This window comes from Octopus sinensis, linkage group LG6, assembly GCF_006345805.1.
Source record: "Octopus sinensis linkage group LG6, ASM634580v1, whole genome shotgun sequence".
In the NCBI taxonomy this organism is placed as follows: Eukaryota; Metazoa; Mollusca; class Cephalopoda; order Octopoda; family Octopodidae; genus Octopus; species Octopus sinensis.
The window spans coordinates 76,757,645-76,772,938 of NC_043002.1; the positions used below are offsets into that span (position 1 = coordinate 76,757,645).

At 33.9% G+C, this 15,294-nt stretch overlaps 1 protein-coding gene across 3 annotated transcripts in view; it reads left to right on the forward strand.

The window, feature by feature from the left end:
- LOC115213099 (transducin-like enhancer protein 4) overlaps positions 1–10,325 on the forward strand; it is a 100,983-nt gene extending 90,658 nt beyond the window's left edge. For all 3 annotated transcript variants that reach the window (XM_029782024.2, XM_029782023.2, XM_029782021.2), the window contains 3 exons: positions 1,147–1,229; positions 3,641–3,821; positions 5,763–10,325. In XM_029782024.2, the coding sequence (XP_029637884.1) occupies positions 1,147–1,229; positions 3,641–3,821; positions 5,763–5,870 (372 nt within the window). In that variant the 3' untranslated portion in view covers positions 5,871–10,325. The remainder of the gene's footprint in view (positions 1–1,146; positions 1,230–3,640; positions 3,822–5,762) is intronic.
- The last annotated feature ends 4,969 nt before the right edge of the window (positions 10,326–15,294 follow it).

Here is a 15,294-nt window from a genome sequence, read left to right on the forward strand (position 1 = left end):
AGTGGTAGATGTTAGGAAAGCTATCCAGTGCCAAAACTGAAAGATTAGAGCATGATACAGTCATCTAACACATCAGATTTTATCAAACTGTCTAAGCCATGCCAGCATGAAAGGTGGGCATGGAATGATAATGACAATTCCAACTGTTAAATTAAGTTGGATTCAACTGACACAGTTTTCTGATGTTTTATTGAAATTATTGGTCATTCAAAAATGGATTTAGTTTTGTTAATTCGATCTTTGAGGTGGGCTTTGTTAACTGAGGCACTTTATATTTAGAGCAGCTGTGAATTTTGTTTAAAATGTAGGTTTTACTTGCTAACCCTTCAACTGTGGACAGAACTGCATCTGTTGCTATATAACCTAAGGAAAATCCATAACCTTCTGCAAAGATATGTTTGTATTCATGCCCCAACCTGGCAACCACTCCTTATTTATAAAATATCTAAATCAATCATAAGCAAACTGCAGATCACCTGATGATGAGTTATTTCTTATGCTGTCTGTTTCTTAAACAGGCCCATCGCTGGGCTTTGGTGTCTGGGTGTTTCAGAATATTCTGGGTGGGTAGTAATTTTTGTAAACTGTATTTTCTAAATCTGAGGGTGCACCATTGAATAGTGAGAGAGCAGAGCCGTCCAATGCACCCCCTTAGCGACAGGCATGCCTTCGAAAAGGCTTGCCCATATCTGATCAAAAAATCAATTATAAGCTAGAGAAGAAATAAATAGAAAAATGAAAACAATTATGTATCGATTATTTAATTTCTGTGCATCTTTGTTTATATTCTAATGTACATTATTCTGGAAAAGAAAAGTTCACATGTCGCAAGGAGATAAGTTTTAACGTTTCGAGAAAGCGCCTTTCTTTGGCGATTAAAAAAAAAATGTAATAATTAGCAAAAATTCGAGGTGTGTACGATGTGGCACGGAAACTTAACTGATTTTTGGTGGGACAGACTTCCTACCGCATGATTCCTGTATAATAAATAATATTTACATTGAAAATATGAAATTATACTTAATCAAACCTATCCTAATAGATTAATTTCATATTTAATTCAATTTCGTACGGTAATGTGTATAAAACACGAATGTTTTTCCTTTAAAAAAAAAATACATATTTATTTTTTTATTTTTTCATCAGGGACGACAACTGCAGCAACACGATTTTACTTCTCAGATTTTCTCCCTTGGTTATTGTCCAACTGGTGAATGGCTTGCCGTTGGGTACGTCTACTATTTTGTTTTAATGTGACCTGTTCGGTTTCTTAAAAGAATGGTTTACTTTACAGCTCTGTTGTTCTACAATAATTCCTTTTTATTTTATAGACAAAATTTTGTACATCATCAAGAAGTATCTTTTAAAATTCAAATCATTGTTTTACAATTTATTGATAGGAGTATTGCTTTAAACATTTATTTTTTTCTTTACATTATATTGGTTTTTGATTCCCCCCACCCTCACATTTGAATCTTTGAAGTATGGATTTGTAACAGGGTAGTTGATAGCAGAACAGCCAATGTCAAATAAATCCTTTCTATTTCAAATATCAGTAAAGTACCAGTCAAGTACTGAGTCAACATAATTGACCATTCTTATGAATGTTGTGCCACAGTTTGGCTTCAGTGTGACTGAGACTAATAAAAGAATAGAACGGAGGCATCTGTCTTAGTTTTTTAAGACAAACAGAATAATATGTTTTATAGAATGTAATTTTACATAATTGAGCATTGCTATGTATAATGCAATATTAAAGGAGGATGAGAAAAGGTAGTATTCTAGCCTCTTATTCAACTTATTCAATTATCACACCTGTCAGTTTATTCTGCAACAGTTTATTTTATATCTTTCATTTACAATTGAGTAGATAATAGGCACTAAAATGATTAAGATAACCTATTTTATGTGTGTGTATATATATTTATATATATGTATGTATGTATGTGTGTGTATATATATTTATATATATGTATGTATGTATGTGTGTGTATATATATATATATATAATATATATATATATACTCATACATACACACACAGTCAAATTAGTCTTAATAACTATCATTTAGTGATATATATCTGACTAATGAAAACATGCAGTGGTGTTTCTGCTTCAAATCCTGCTGTTTTGATGGATGGAAATAGATTTGAAAGCCTGCTGAGTGATAGGTGGCTGTGAGTTTAAATGAGAAAAGAACTTCCTAAGCTAGTGTTGAACATATTTAGCTTGTTGTCTTACAGTCAATGAACTGTGACTTTACACAGAAAGGATGTTGGCAAACATGATCAGTGAATGGAATCTAATTTCAGAATCAATTTAGATACTGCCAAAATTTTAAAACTTAGCTCCCTTATTATTATTATTATCATCATTATTATTATCACTGTCGTCATCGTTGTTGTTATGGAAGGTGGTGGATGCACAGAATCGTTAGTGTGCTGGACAAAAAGTCTTGTGGTATTTGTTTTGGCTCTTTACACTTCAAATGATTCTGATATCAGCTTTGCCTTTCATCCTTTGAGAATCAATAAAATAAAGTACTTGTCTATGATTGGAGTTGTAATTGTCTAAACTCCACTAAAAAAAAATGACTAACCATGCACCTAAATCAGAATCCAAATTGGCAATTGTTAGAACATCAGATAGAATGCATGTAGTATTTGTTTTGATATTCACACCCTAAGTTAAAATCCTATGGAGGTTACCTTTGCCATTAATTCATTTAGGATCAGTAAAGTACAAATCTAAGACAATGGATTTGTACAATTGTTAGCACATCGAACAAGACACTTTGAACTCAGAATGCAAAGAACTAGAACAACTACTTCAGTTTCTTCACTTTATTAGAGTCCCATCAAGAGTTGGCATTGAGTTCAGTAAAAAGTTTGATAATCTCACTGAAACAAAACAATCTGTGGTATGAGTTAACAAGAGCTTCTAATGCATCTGGAGCACGTCAGGTTTATGTTATAATTAATTATCAAATGTAATGTAAAATTAAATTTGTAATTACAAACTTACATTGTAGATGTAAAATTGTTGTTTTTACTGTTGTTGGTAAAAACAGTGAACTGGTAGAAACAGTTGTGCACCGGAATATATGCCAGCTACTATTTGATTACATTTGTCTGCATTCTGAGTCATTGTCCTGCCTTTCATTGTTCTGGGGTTGATAAAGTATCAGTCAAATACATGGGTAGATTAAATCAACTGATACTGGTGTCTCCCAAACTACTCCAACAAAGATGTTATGGCTGATTATCCCAAACAAATCTTGATGCTGTAAGTAAATGGGAAGATGTAAGTCCCCAGGGCTACTGCATCCTAGTTAAGAGCAACAATACCAGGTGTTATTCTTATCATCTTTGAACGGTATAATGATGAAACAATGCCACTCAAATCTTATAAATAACATGATATGTGAATTGTTTATCATCCTTGATTTGAACCACAGGATATTGGTAGATTCTGATGCTGACCCTTCCAACTTAAATAAAATAAGAATTAATCTATGGCCTTGTGCCTATGTAAGAAACCATTATAATTGCTATCAATGTTATTATTATGTAAGAAATCATAATTGTTGCAAGTATAAGATTGCTATTATATTTGTTGTTTTTGTGGTTTATTTTCTAGTATGGAAAGTAGTAATGTTGAAGTCTTGCATCACACCAAAGCTGATAAGTATCAACTCCATTTACACGAGAGTTGTGTATTATCACTCAAGTTTGCTTACTGTGGTAAATGGTTTGTAAGCACTGGCAAAGATAATCTGCTGAATGCTTGGAGAACACCTTTTGGTGCCAGCATATTCCAGGTAAGATGGCTGTTTTGTTTATGTTTGATGAAATATGTTCTTTTGTTAATAAGTATTTATAAATTTTCTTTATGTGACTTTTACCATCTTAGAACCAGTCCCCAGTTCCCTTCACTGTATACCTATCTCTGTAACTCGGGGACATACTTCTCCCACACACCATCTCATCATCACCATCCTTGCTCTCTCTCTCTCGCTCTCTCTCTCTCGCTCTCTCTCTCTCGCTCTCTCTCTCTCGCTCTCTCTCTTAGGTAACCATGTTTCTCCTTTACTGCAAGACACCTGTTTCCATCCCTTGATACTACTCTCTATTTATTTGAGGGATCTTGTCTTGAGTTACTTAGTTACCTCACTACTGCAGGTGTTGTGTAAAAAAAACACCCAGTACATTCTGTAAAGTATTTGACATTAAGAAGGGTATCCAGCAGTAGAAACCATTCCAAAGTAGACAGCAGAACTTGGTGCAGTCTTTTGACTTTCCAGTTCCTGTTGAACCATACAATCCATGCCAACAGGAAAAACTGACCTTAAATGATGACAATGATCCTTTCATATAAATATTGGTACATTGTTTTGTACTTTCTTCTTCAAGCCTGCCAATTAGATGTGTCTCTGTTGTTCCTAGAATCTCTGCCCTCCATTATCTTTGGTAGATCCTCAATATCATGATTTGTTAATGTTATCTCTCACTAACATTAATGTTGCTGAGTGATCTTTTTCCTCTATTAGCTTGCTGGAAGTCTCCAAGATATAACATGTATAATGGCAAGCAAAGTCTGTCCCATGTTGAGCAATAATAGTAGAGATTGGTAGACTGTGTCTATAAATCTCCTTTTTGATTTTGTGCTCATGCCTTAAAATGTTTTGAGCTCTCACAAGCTTGTGTATGTACTATCTAGTCCAGGGGTTGGCAAACCAGGATAAATTACCCCAAGTGGGATAAAAATGAAATTCTTGTGAGTAACGAGGATTCATTAAACATAAGTAAAGTTACATTAAAATAAATGTGTTCCTTGTTACAGATGAAATTTTTCTTCTGGCAATACTGCATCTATCCAATGTAATCTTTTCTACTCTAGACACAAGGCCTGAAATTTTTAGTGAGGGGTTCACTTAATTAGATCGTCCCCAATACACAAGTGGTACTTAATTTATCAACCCCGAAAGGATGAAAGGCAAAGTCGACCTCAGTGGCATTTGAACTGAGAACGTAAAGACGGACGAAATACTGCTAAGCATTTTGCCTGGCATGTTAACGTTTCTATGAGCTCGCTGCCTTAGCTATCCAATATAATGGGCGTGGCAAGTAAAAAGCACCATTCGAGCGTGATCGTTACCTGTGTTGCTTTACTGGCACATGAAAAACATTCAAGTGTGGTCGTTGCCAGTGCTGCTGGACTGGCTCCTGTGCAGGTGGCACATAAAAAGCACCACTTGAGCGTGGCCATTACCAGCACCGCTTGACTGGCACCTCTTTCTGGTGGCACATTGGTTGGCGTTAGGAAGGGCATCCAGCTGTAGAAACTCTGCCAGATCAGATTAGAGTCTGATGCAGCCATCTGGTCCGCCAGACCTCAGTCAAATCGTCCAACCCATGCTAGCATGGAAAGCAGACATTAAACGATGATGATGATAATGTGTAAATAGATTCAGTAATCCTTTTGAAATAAATGAATCTATGATTTTCTTCCTTTCAAATTTTGAAGTAATTGGTTAAAAAAAGTTCCCCAGCACCATACTCTAACATTTTGTGAAAAAGAAAAGAAATTGTAGGAATGAAATAACTATGAGTAATAGTCTCGTTACTATAGCCATTCAGCAATATTTTTGTTTCATCAAATACGTCTCATTTTATAGCACTTGAAAATAAAAGGTTTAAAAGTAGACTTGATTTACATGTTAGAAATTTTCTTACACTTTTCTTCTTTTGTTTTCTTGCAGTCAAAAGAATCCTCATCTGTCCTTAGTTGTGATATTTCCACAGATGACAAATACATTGTCACAGGATCAGGAGACAAAAAAGCCACATTGTATGAAGTAATGTTCTAGAAAAATAAAAATTATCATAAACCACACATTTTTTTAAAGAATGAAAGAAAAAATTAACAAAACAAAAAAAACGTTTTTGTCTCTATTGACTTTTAAAAAGAAAAGGCAAAGAAAAAGAAATCTTTATAGTTGTCAAACTTTTTTTTTTTTTTTAAACTCGCAGTTGTTTTAAATAAACATTAGTTTGACATGGACAAGTTTACACATCAACACAACTATAAAAATAATCAGAGGAGCCGAAACAAGCAGACCAATTCTTCAATAGTTTAAGAGCCTTTGAGTCTCTGCTATTTCAGGCAATGTAAATGACTGAACTGTTGATGATATTGTTGTTGTGGTTTAATTGTTCACAATGATATGTGTATCATAACAGCTAAGAAACTGGTTTGGAGAAGGAACATTTAGGTTTGTTTCTGTTAGTTCCTCCTTGCCTCTCACTTCATTCCCCATTCTGTATGTAAAAAAGAAACTGTTTAATATATTAGTTATGTTTGTAAAAAAAATAAACAAACAAAAAAGAATTTATCAACCAAATTAAAATTAAAAAAAAAAATTGAAGAAACAAAAACTGTTTTTCAAAGGAAATGAGCAATTTTGCATATGGGTTCTTCAAGCCAATTTTAACAAAAAACAAACAAAAAAAAAACTCCAGAAGATCTCTAACATTCAAATATGTACCATTTGTTTGGTGAGATCCCTAAAGAAAATTTTTTTTTTTTTTAAAAGTAAAGAAAGAAATAAGAACAATTAAATCAAGTTATATTTAAAATAAAGTAAAAAAAAACTTGTTCATTTAAATATTTGCCTGCTCAGCAGTAATCTGTAGCTGGGTTCTACCAACACACCTACATCTACACCTACAATTTCAACATTACAAACATGTTTATTATTATTTTTTTTAATCAATGAAAGAAAAAAAGAAAAAAAAAACTGAAATAATTCAAAAATGAACATTTGAGAATTTTACAAAGTGAAAAGAGAAACTACCTCTGCATGTGAGGTTGGCGACTGCTTGGACTGGGAAAATTATTACACCTTTTTTCATCTGTATATGCTCACTAATATAAATTCACTCACACATATACATTTTGATTGGAGCTGCTTCGTTTTGAAAGAGGTCTTTTGAAAGTTGTGGTTTATAAAGAAATTTTATTTTGTTTGGTATAAAAAAAAATGCGCATGTTAACTTTTACATAATTAACTTCATGCTCAGACTTTCTTTCTCTCTCTTTCTCATATACACATTTTCTTCATCTACGCCACTCTCTTTCTTAAACCCACCATTTACTTTCTTTTTGTTATTTTTTTTTTATTTTGTAATTTATTAACCACACACACACATATGCATACCACACAAAAATTCTGACTCCATATGTCACAATGTTTTCTTCGCTCCTCGGGGATTACCAGGCAGCATAATACTTTATGGAAGTTGTAGAGAAAAAAACAAATATCTGCACTTCCCCATCTAAACCTCACCTGGGACATAGTCATTTCATGCTACTGTACTGTGTACATTATATATATATATATATATATATACACACATATGTATGTATATATATATATATATATGTATGTATGCACATGTACAGACATACATACTTATTTCTCTTCAAGCCAGCTGCTGCAAGACAACTGGTCTTGCAGTGTTAATATAGTGAATAATTTCAGTATTTTCATAAACATTTTCGACATTCTCTGAATGCACAGCAGTGAGTTTTAACCTTTCTTTTTTTTTTAAAAAAAACTCATATCACCATTTTTTTTTTCTCCCCACATTTTTCTTCTCCTTAATTCATTTTCTGAATTGTAAAGAAATGTGATATATTCCCCATACCTCTACCACATCTCCCCCCCTTTTTTTTTTCATTCTCTCTCTCACTTATGTTTAATTATTAAGGATTACTTTGTGCTTCTTAATCCTGTTATGAGTTTATCAAATATTTTACTGATTTATTTAAAAACAAAAATTTAATCCACTAGAATCATTGAAATCAAAGTAAGTTTAATTTTATTTATGCTATTCCTATGCTAATTTTATCATAGCTGTTGTTATGTTACAACTTCAAAGCAATGGGTGTTTTTTTTTTTTTAAACATTTTTGTTTTTTAAACACGTACACATGCATGCTGTCCTAAATGTATTTGCTGAGATTTTGCAAGTAAGCTTTTTTGTCCACATAAAAAGTTAGTTAACTATCTCAGTATAAGAAAATGAAGAGCAGGTTGTAAGAATGCAAGCGCAACAAGAGATAGAATTAATCAATTCTCAAATTTGGGCTTAATTATTTAGTTCAATGAAGTGGAAGCTTCAATTTAGAACTTTTCACTTTTTACTGTTCATATGACTAATGCATGGCATGAGGATTATCTGTGATTTTTGGTCATCCATTTAATGTACCTCACGTGTAAATGTTTAGAATCTTTTGGTTATTTTGGTAAGATTAAACCATTTGTATTAATCTACATAGATCCCTGCACATCTGTTGACAGTTAGCTGACTAATTACTTGAAATTAATGAACTCTAAGTGATACTACTACTACTGCTAATAGTAATAATGGATCTCTGTAACACAACAAAATTACTCTATCTTGAGAGTTTATTAATAGAAACAAATCCTTTCATTTCATCTGTCACTAATAACCCCCCCGAGAAAGATATAAATGCTATTCAATTTCAATTTGTCTTATTTACAGAAAGAACTTAGTTATATAATACACTGCTCTTCACAAACATTTATAGCTGGAAATATTCCTGTAAGGCAATGTCATTGATTTCATCGTTCATAAAGGTTTTGTGGTAATTTCATTGTAATTAATTTGTGCCCTCTCTTAGCAATACTGAACTCTGACCATTCGTTTAAGCCAATCCTCAACTTTGATATCTTGCTTTGTGGTACTAAAGCTATCTGAATGAGTTACTTCTTACTTTTTAGTTTCTTTCCAGCTTGAAAATTTAAGGGCAGACATCTCAATTTGTATGGTCAATTAGTGAATCAGTGATCAACTAATGAGTGAAAAAAAAAATGTTTAAACTAAACAAGCTTAGTGACATCATAAGAACAGTTTCAAATTACCACTTAATATGCCCACCACCAGACGAAAACACACCCATGCACGCACACACACACTGAAAACTGTTCTTATCTACCTCTGCCAAATGTTGAATAAACATAAAAAGATGCTTTTTTTTTTATGGACCAATAAAATTCCAACCATTTCGTTTTGGAATGTCCCTGCAGCCATTTCAGTGTGGTGTGTATGTCTCACACACAAAGATATCTATATTTTATAGGTGCTTAGAATTATTCTAGTGTTTATGTTCATTTTTTTTTTTCCTCTCAAATCTGTGTGAAGAGTGTGTGTGTGTGTATGTATAGCTGTCCTGTCTATTATGTAAGATATCTCTCTTCAGCTGTCTTTTCATAAACTCCAAGGAAATGTGTGTTTGTATGTATGTACACTTAAATTCATAACGCTGAATTTGTGCATGCATATCAATTTTGTCCGAGTAAATTATTCCAATATCTATTCTCTTTCTTTCTTTTCTCTCCACAACTTAAATGTTTTCATCTGACATTTCCAGTTATCCTTTGATTCCTATCTTCACATTACACATCTCTTATTTCATTGTTCTCAAGGGTAGTGACATATAATCAATGTGGTGCATGTATGTTTGTGTATGCCTCCTCGTACATACAGCAGGATTATCTCTTAGCCTGCATTTTTTTATTTTATTTTTCTAAACCTGTGTGAATATGTCTGTCTGAGTGTGTCTGCTTGCTAGCATTTCTGAGTGTGTGTGTGTGTATGTTATGTATGTATGTGCGTGTATTAGTATGAATCGGTGTAGCTGCTCGTTTATGAAAAGCCAAGCTTTCTGCCAAACTTCCAACTCTTCAGCCTTCTATTGTAAGGTAAGGCTTTGTTATGAGGGTGTTTTGATGTTAATTGCTTTATGGATTAAGTCAATAAAAGGATGGTGAATAGTCACAACTATTGATATTTCATAGCACATCATTTCAACTGACCACTTTCAGTTCTGCTGTCATCATCACATGCACTCTACATTCTCCTTCAGAATTTGTACATCTCATTAACCCTCTTCCTTCATCATTATCATCCATTTTCTTCCGACAAGAAGCAGGGTGGGTGGGGGTTTGGAGTCATTGAAATTTTTATTTTTTATTTTTAAATGGCCCACTTAACTCATACAGTGCACCAGTCATGTCAGCCAACCAAAAGACAGTAAATTATATGCAGCAGCCATGCTCTGCTCCTAGCCGTCCTCCACCTCATTCCCAGGGTATCTCTGCGGAAAGGACAGGACCACTGATATGCAGGCTAGTAGCAGCAGTAGAAGCAGTTGCTATGTGTAAATCAATTGTATTAAAACTTTTAAAAAAATAAAAAAAAAAAAAAGACAGGGAAAATATTTGGAAAAAAAAAAAATTCAAAGGAATATATATATAAAAAGTAAAAATGAAAACAAAAATTATTCCAATTGTACAGACTGTCAGACTGTAATAAAGTTTCAGATCACTGAATTGTATTTCTGTTTTGTATTTTTATATTTAAAAAAATGTTTTTCAAGTTTTTACATAAAAAAGGTAAGTTGGTGATATAACACTCAAAGCACTAAACGCTGTTTTGGTCAGTTCAACATTCAGCTGGTTCCCAGTGTTTCATTGGGGAATTGCTTGAATTTCACAGATGTATTCCTAGAAGACTTGTAGGCGTAGGAATGGCTGTGTGGTAAGTAGCTTGCTTATGAACTACATGGTTCCGGGTTCAGTCCCATTGCATAGCACTTTGGGCAAGTGTCTTCCGCTATAGCCTCGGGCTGACCAAAGCCTTGTGAGTGGATTTGGTAGACGGAAACTGAAAGAAGCCCATCGTATATATGTATGTGTGTGTTTGTCCCCCCAACATTGCTTGACAACTGATGGTGGTGTGTTTACATCCCTGTAACATAGTGGTTCAGCAAAAGAGACCGATAGAATAAGTACTAGGCTTACAAAGAATAAGTCCTAGGATCGATTTGGTTGACTAAAGGCGGTGCTCTAGCATGGCCACAGTCAAATGACTGAAACAAGTAAAAACGTAAAGAGTATGTAAGTGTTCTGCATGTTGGCCTGTTTATTAAATGCTTGTGAGCTGGAAGCTAAATGGCATAACTAACTTTAACCCTTTAGCATTCAAACTGGCCGTGTCCAACCCAAACATCCTACTTGTTTTATGTTCAAATTGCTTACATCTGGCCTCTCACGCCAACCCTACAAAGTCATTCTAAAAATAAACAACCACATCATCAAAATCTATGACAACGTATGATTAATCCAAAATGGTGTGAATAAATAAGCATTACATTTGACAGAATAATTTGAATGCTAATGGTTAAGCATTGTCAGATGGCAGGAATACTTTATTACTATACCTGTTTGTATCAAAGAAACAACCTTCTACTGCATCTGCTTGATTTGAACCACAATTAACCCTGTCAAGCCCTGTCCTATTATAGTAGGAATAACTTAAATACCATCTCTGCTGGATCCCTGCTTAAGTTGTAATGAACAATATGCGTAGAAAAAGCAGATAAAATACTAAAATTAGACAACTGATCATGTTGCAGCTTTGTAGTCAAGTATGTTTATGATTCATTGTTAATAGTGTCCTCCACAGTTGTTTACTTACATTTTTTGTTGAAAAAAAAAAAGGAAAAAAACGATGAACCCAAAACTTCATCTTGTAAACAAGCAAGACCTAGACTCTTCGCAGTTGAGGAAATTATTGATATATATTCTTCAGGTGAATAGTTTACACTTAATGCCTGAAATGAATAATTTGGACAATCAAACTGGTGAAAGTGATAAGGAAAGTAGTGATTCATGTGAATAAATACAATAGTTGAGAGATATTCTTATTGTTATTCTGAATATTTTGTGATTCTGCCATTGAGGGCAATATCAAGCATTAGTCTCCCGATGCAATTTTTAAAATTTAAATGTGTCTATTAGGTCGTTAAGTATGAAATTTGTAGAAAAGAAAAAAAGAAATTTGCTAATGTTTTATAAATACAAGGAATAGTTTTATTTATCAAAGTTAGCATCCATATTGTCAATACACGTTTGCAACCAGCCCACTTATGTGTACCTTTCCTTCAGCGGACACTAAACTCTGCTTGCGAAGACCTGTTGAGGCAAGTGAAATGGAAATCAATTCAAATTCGCAAATTCGATGACTGGTACCCAAGCCAATGGAACACTAAGACAGCATCCAAGCATGATTGCTGACTGGCTTCTGTGCTGGTGGCACTTAAAAAAGCACCATTCAAATGTGATTGTTACCAGTGTCGCCTTACTGGCACATGATAATCATTTGAGTGAGGTCATTGCCAGTGCCACTGGACTGGTTCTTGTGCAGGTGGCATGTAAAAAACACCACTTGAGTGTGGCCATTGCCAGTACTGCCTGACTGGTCCTCATTCCGGTGGCACATAAAAGCACTTTCGGAGTGGTTGGCGTTAGGAAGGGCATCCAGCTGTGGAAACTGCCAGATCAGATTGGAGCCTGGTGCAGCCATCTGGTTTGCCAGTCCTCAGTCAAATCATCCAACCCATGCTAGCATGGAAAACGGGCGTTAAACAATGATAATATATATGTATCTATGTATATATTATATATATATATGTATCTATGTGTATATATATATATGTATCTATGTGTATATGTATTTATGTATGTATGTATATATATATGTATTTATGTATGTATGTATGTATGTATACATGTGTATGTATGTATATATATATGTATTTATTTATTTATGTATGTATGTATGTATGTATACATGTGTATGTATGTATATATATATATGTATTTATGTATGTATGTATATATATGTATTTATGTATGTATGTATGTATACATATGTATGTTTGTATATATATCTGTGTGTATATATGTATGTATCTATGTATGTATATATGTATGTATATATGAATGTATGTATCTATATATGTATCTATGTATGTATGTATATATATATGTATCTATGTATGTATATATATATATATGTGTGTATGTATGTATATATATGTGTGTGTATCTATGTATGTATATATTTATATATGTGTGTATCTATGTATGTATATATATATATATGTATCTATGTATGTACATATATATATATGTGTATGGATATATATATATATATATATGTGTGTGGGTGTATGTAAATATATATATTATATATATATATATATATAACAACAGAATGTGATAAAAATCCAAGGCTGTGAAAGATTTCAGAACATTTAAAAAGAGGTCTTACAGCTGTTTCCAGGATATTTATTATATCCCTTCATCGGAGATGGTGTGAGAAGATGGGTAAGCAATAGTTATTCTAGAGAATATATGAAATAGAGAGTGAAGTGAAGGAATGAAAACATTATATATATATATTATATATATATATATATATATATATATATATATATATATATATATATATAATTGTTAAAGTGAACAACAAACGTTAAGGCAAGACAAACATCTCAAGTCATATACATTATTATTATTGGAAAAATTCAAAGTCTTACAGCTGTTTCTGGATAATCCATTACAGCACTTACCTAGCATACCTAGTCATAAAGATCGCCTGTAAATTAAATCCCATACTTTGTATGTATATATGTAGGTGTATATAAACATATGTATGTATGCATATATATATATATGCACATATGTGTGTGTGTGTATATATATATGTATGTGTATATATATATATGTATGCGTATATATGTAGATATATATATATGTATACATATATGTATATCTGTATGTATATAGATGTATGTATATGTATATATATACATGTATGTATATATATTTATATAAATATATATATATATATATATACATAATAGAAATATTAAAATTACTAAGTCTCTCTAAAGGAGATTATGGCAGCGTTACTGGATATTAATAGTTATCGCCATACTAATATGGCAGTCTAAATATAAGACTAAAGCTGTCGCTGATTAGCTAGCTATATATGAACCTGCGTCCATTACAACCTTCGAACAGGGGAGGTCAGCCGCTTCACCTTGCTAGTCAGACTTCTGCAGACATGTTTCAGGGTTGTTGCCCTTTATCAATAGCGATAACTATTAATATCCAGTAACGCTGCCGTAATCTCCTTTAGAGAGACTTAGTAATTTTAATATTTCTATTATTGAAAACAAGTGGATGTATTCCACTGTAACTAGGTAAATAAAATCTTCGAACAGACGGTCAGTAGCGACACCTGCTGGTTCTGACTACGCTGCATTGATAAAGGGCAACAACCCTGAAACATGTCTGCAGATGTCTGACTAGCAAGGTGAAGCGGCTGACCTCCCCTGTTCGAAGATTGTAATGGACGCAGGTTCGTGTGTCATATAGATAGCTAGAGGCGGTGGCCTCTTGGAGCTAATCAGCGACAGCTTTAGTCTTATATTTAGACTGCCATATTAGTATGGCGATAACTATTAATATATATACATATATATATATATATAGAGAGAGAGAGAGAGAGAGAGATAATTGAGATTCACTTGAATTAGGTACTTAAGTTGAAGCACCAGTCAGTCTGGTATTATCCGCACAGCTCGAAGTAAAGTGAATAAAGCCAAAATGATCAACAGGATATCATGCAGTGATGCAGTACAACCACTTGCATTGTTCAATTAAACAGAACCGCTTGAAACGGTCATTCTGCATCACTATTTGATATCCTGTTGTTTATTTTGATTTTATGTGTCATCATCATCATTGTTTAACGTCCGTTTTCCATGCTAGCATTGGTTGGACGGTTTGACCGGTGTCTGGGAAGCCAGGAGGCTGCACCAGGATCCAGTCATCCGGCAGTGTTTCTACAGCTGGATACCCTTCCGAACGCCAACCACTACGTGAGTGTAGTGTGTGCTTTTTACGTGCCATCGGCACAGAGGCCAGGGGAGGCTGGCAACGGCCACAATCAGTTGGTGCTTTTTACGTGCCACCGGCACAGAAGCCAGTCAAGGTGGCTCTGGCATTGTCCACATTCAGATGGTGCTTTTTACGTGCTACCAGCACAAGTATCACAACTACAATTTCCATTTGATTTTTATTTTGATGTTGATGTACTTGACTCTATAGATCTCCTCAAGCACATCAGGTCACCCTACGATCCAAGGTAAGCACAGCAGGCTGTTCTGCGATTCAAAGTACTTTGGATGGGCTGGGGCTGCTATGTGAAGCTGGTGCTGGAAACAGCAATGAACTCACGTTATTTGTCAGGTCTTTGCAGTCACAGCATATCTCCAGAGGTCTCAGTCTTTTGTCATTGCCTCTGTGAGGCCCAACGTTCGAAGATCATGCTTGACCACCTCATCCCATGT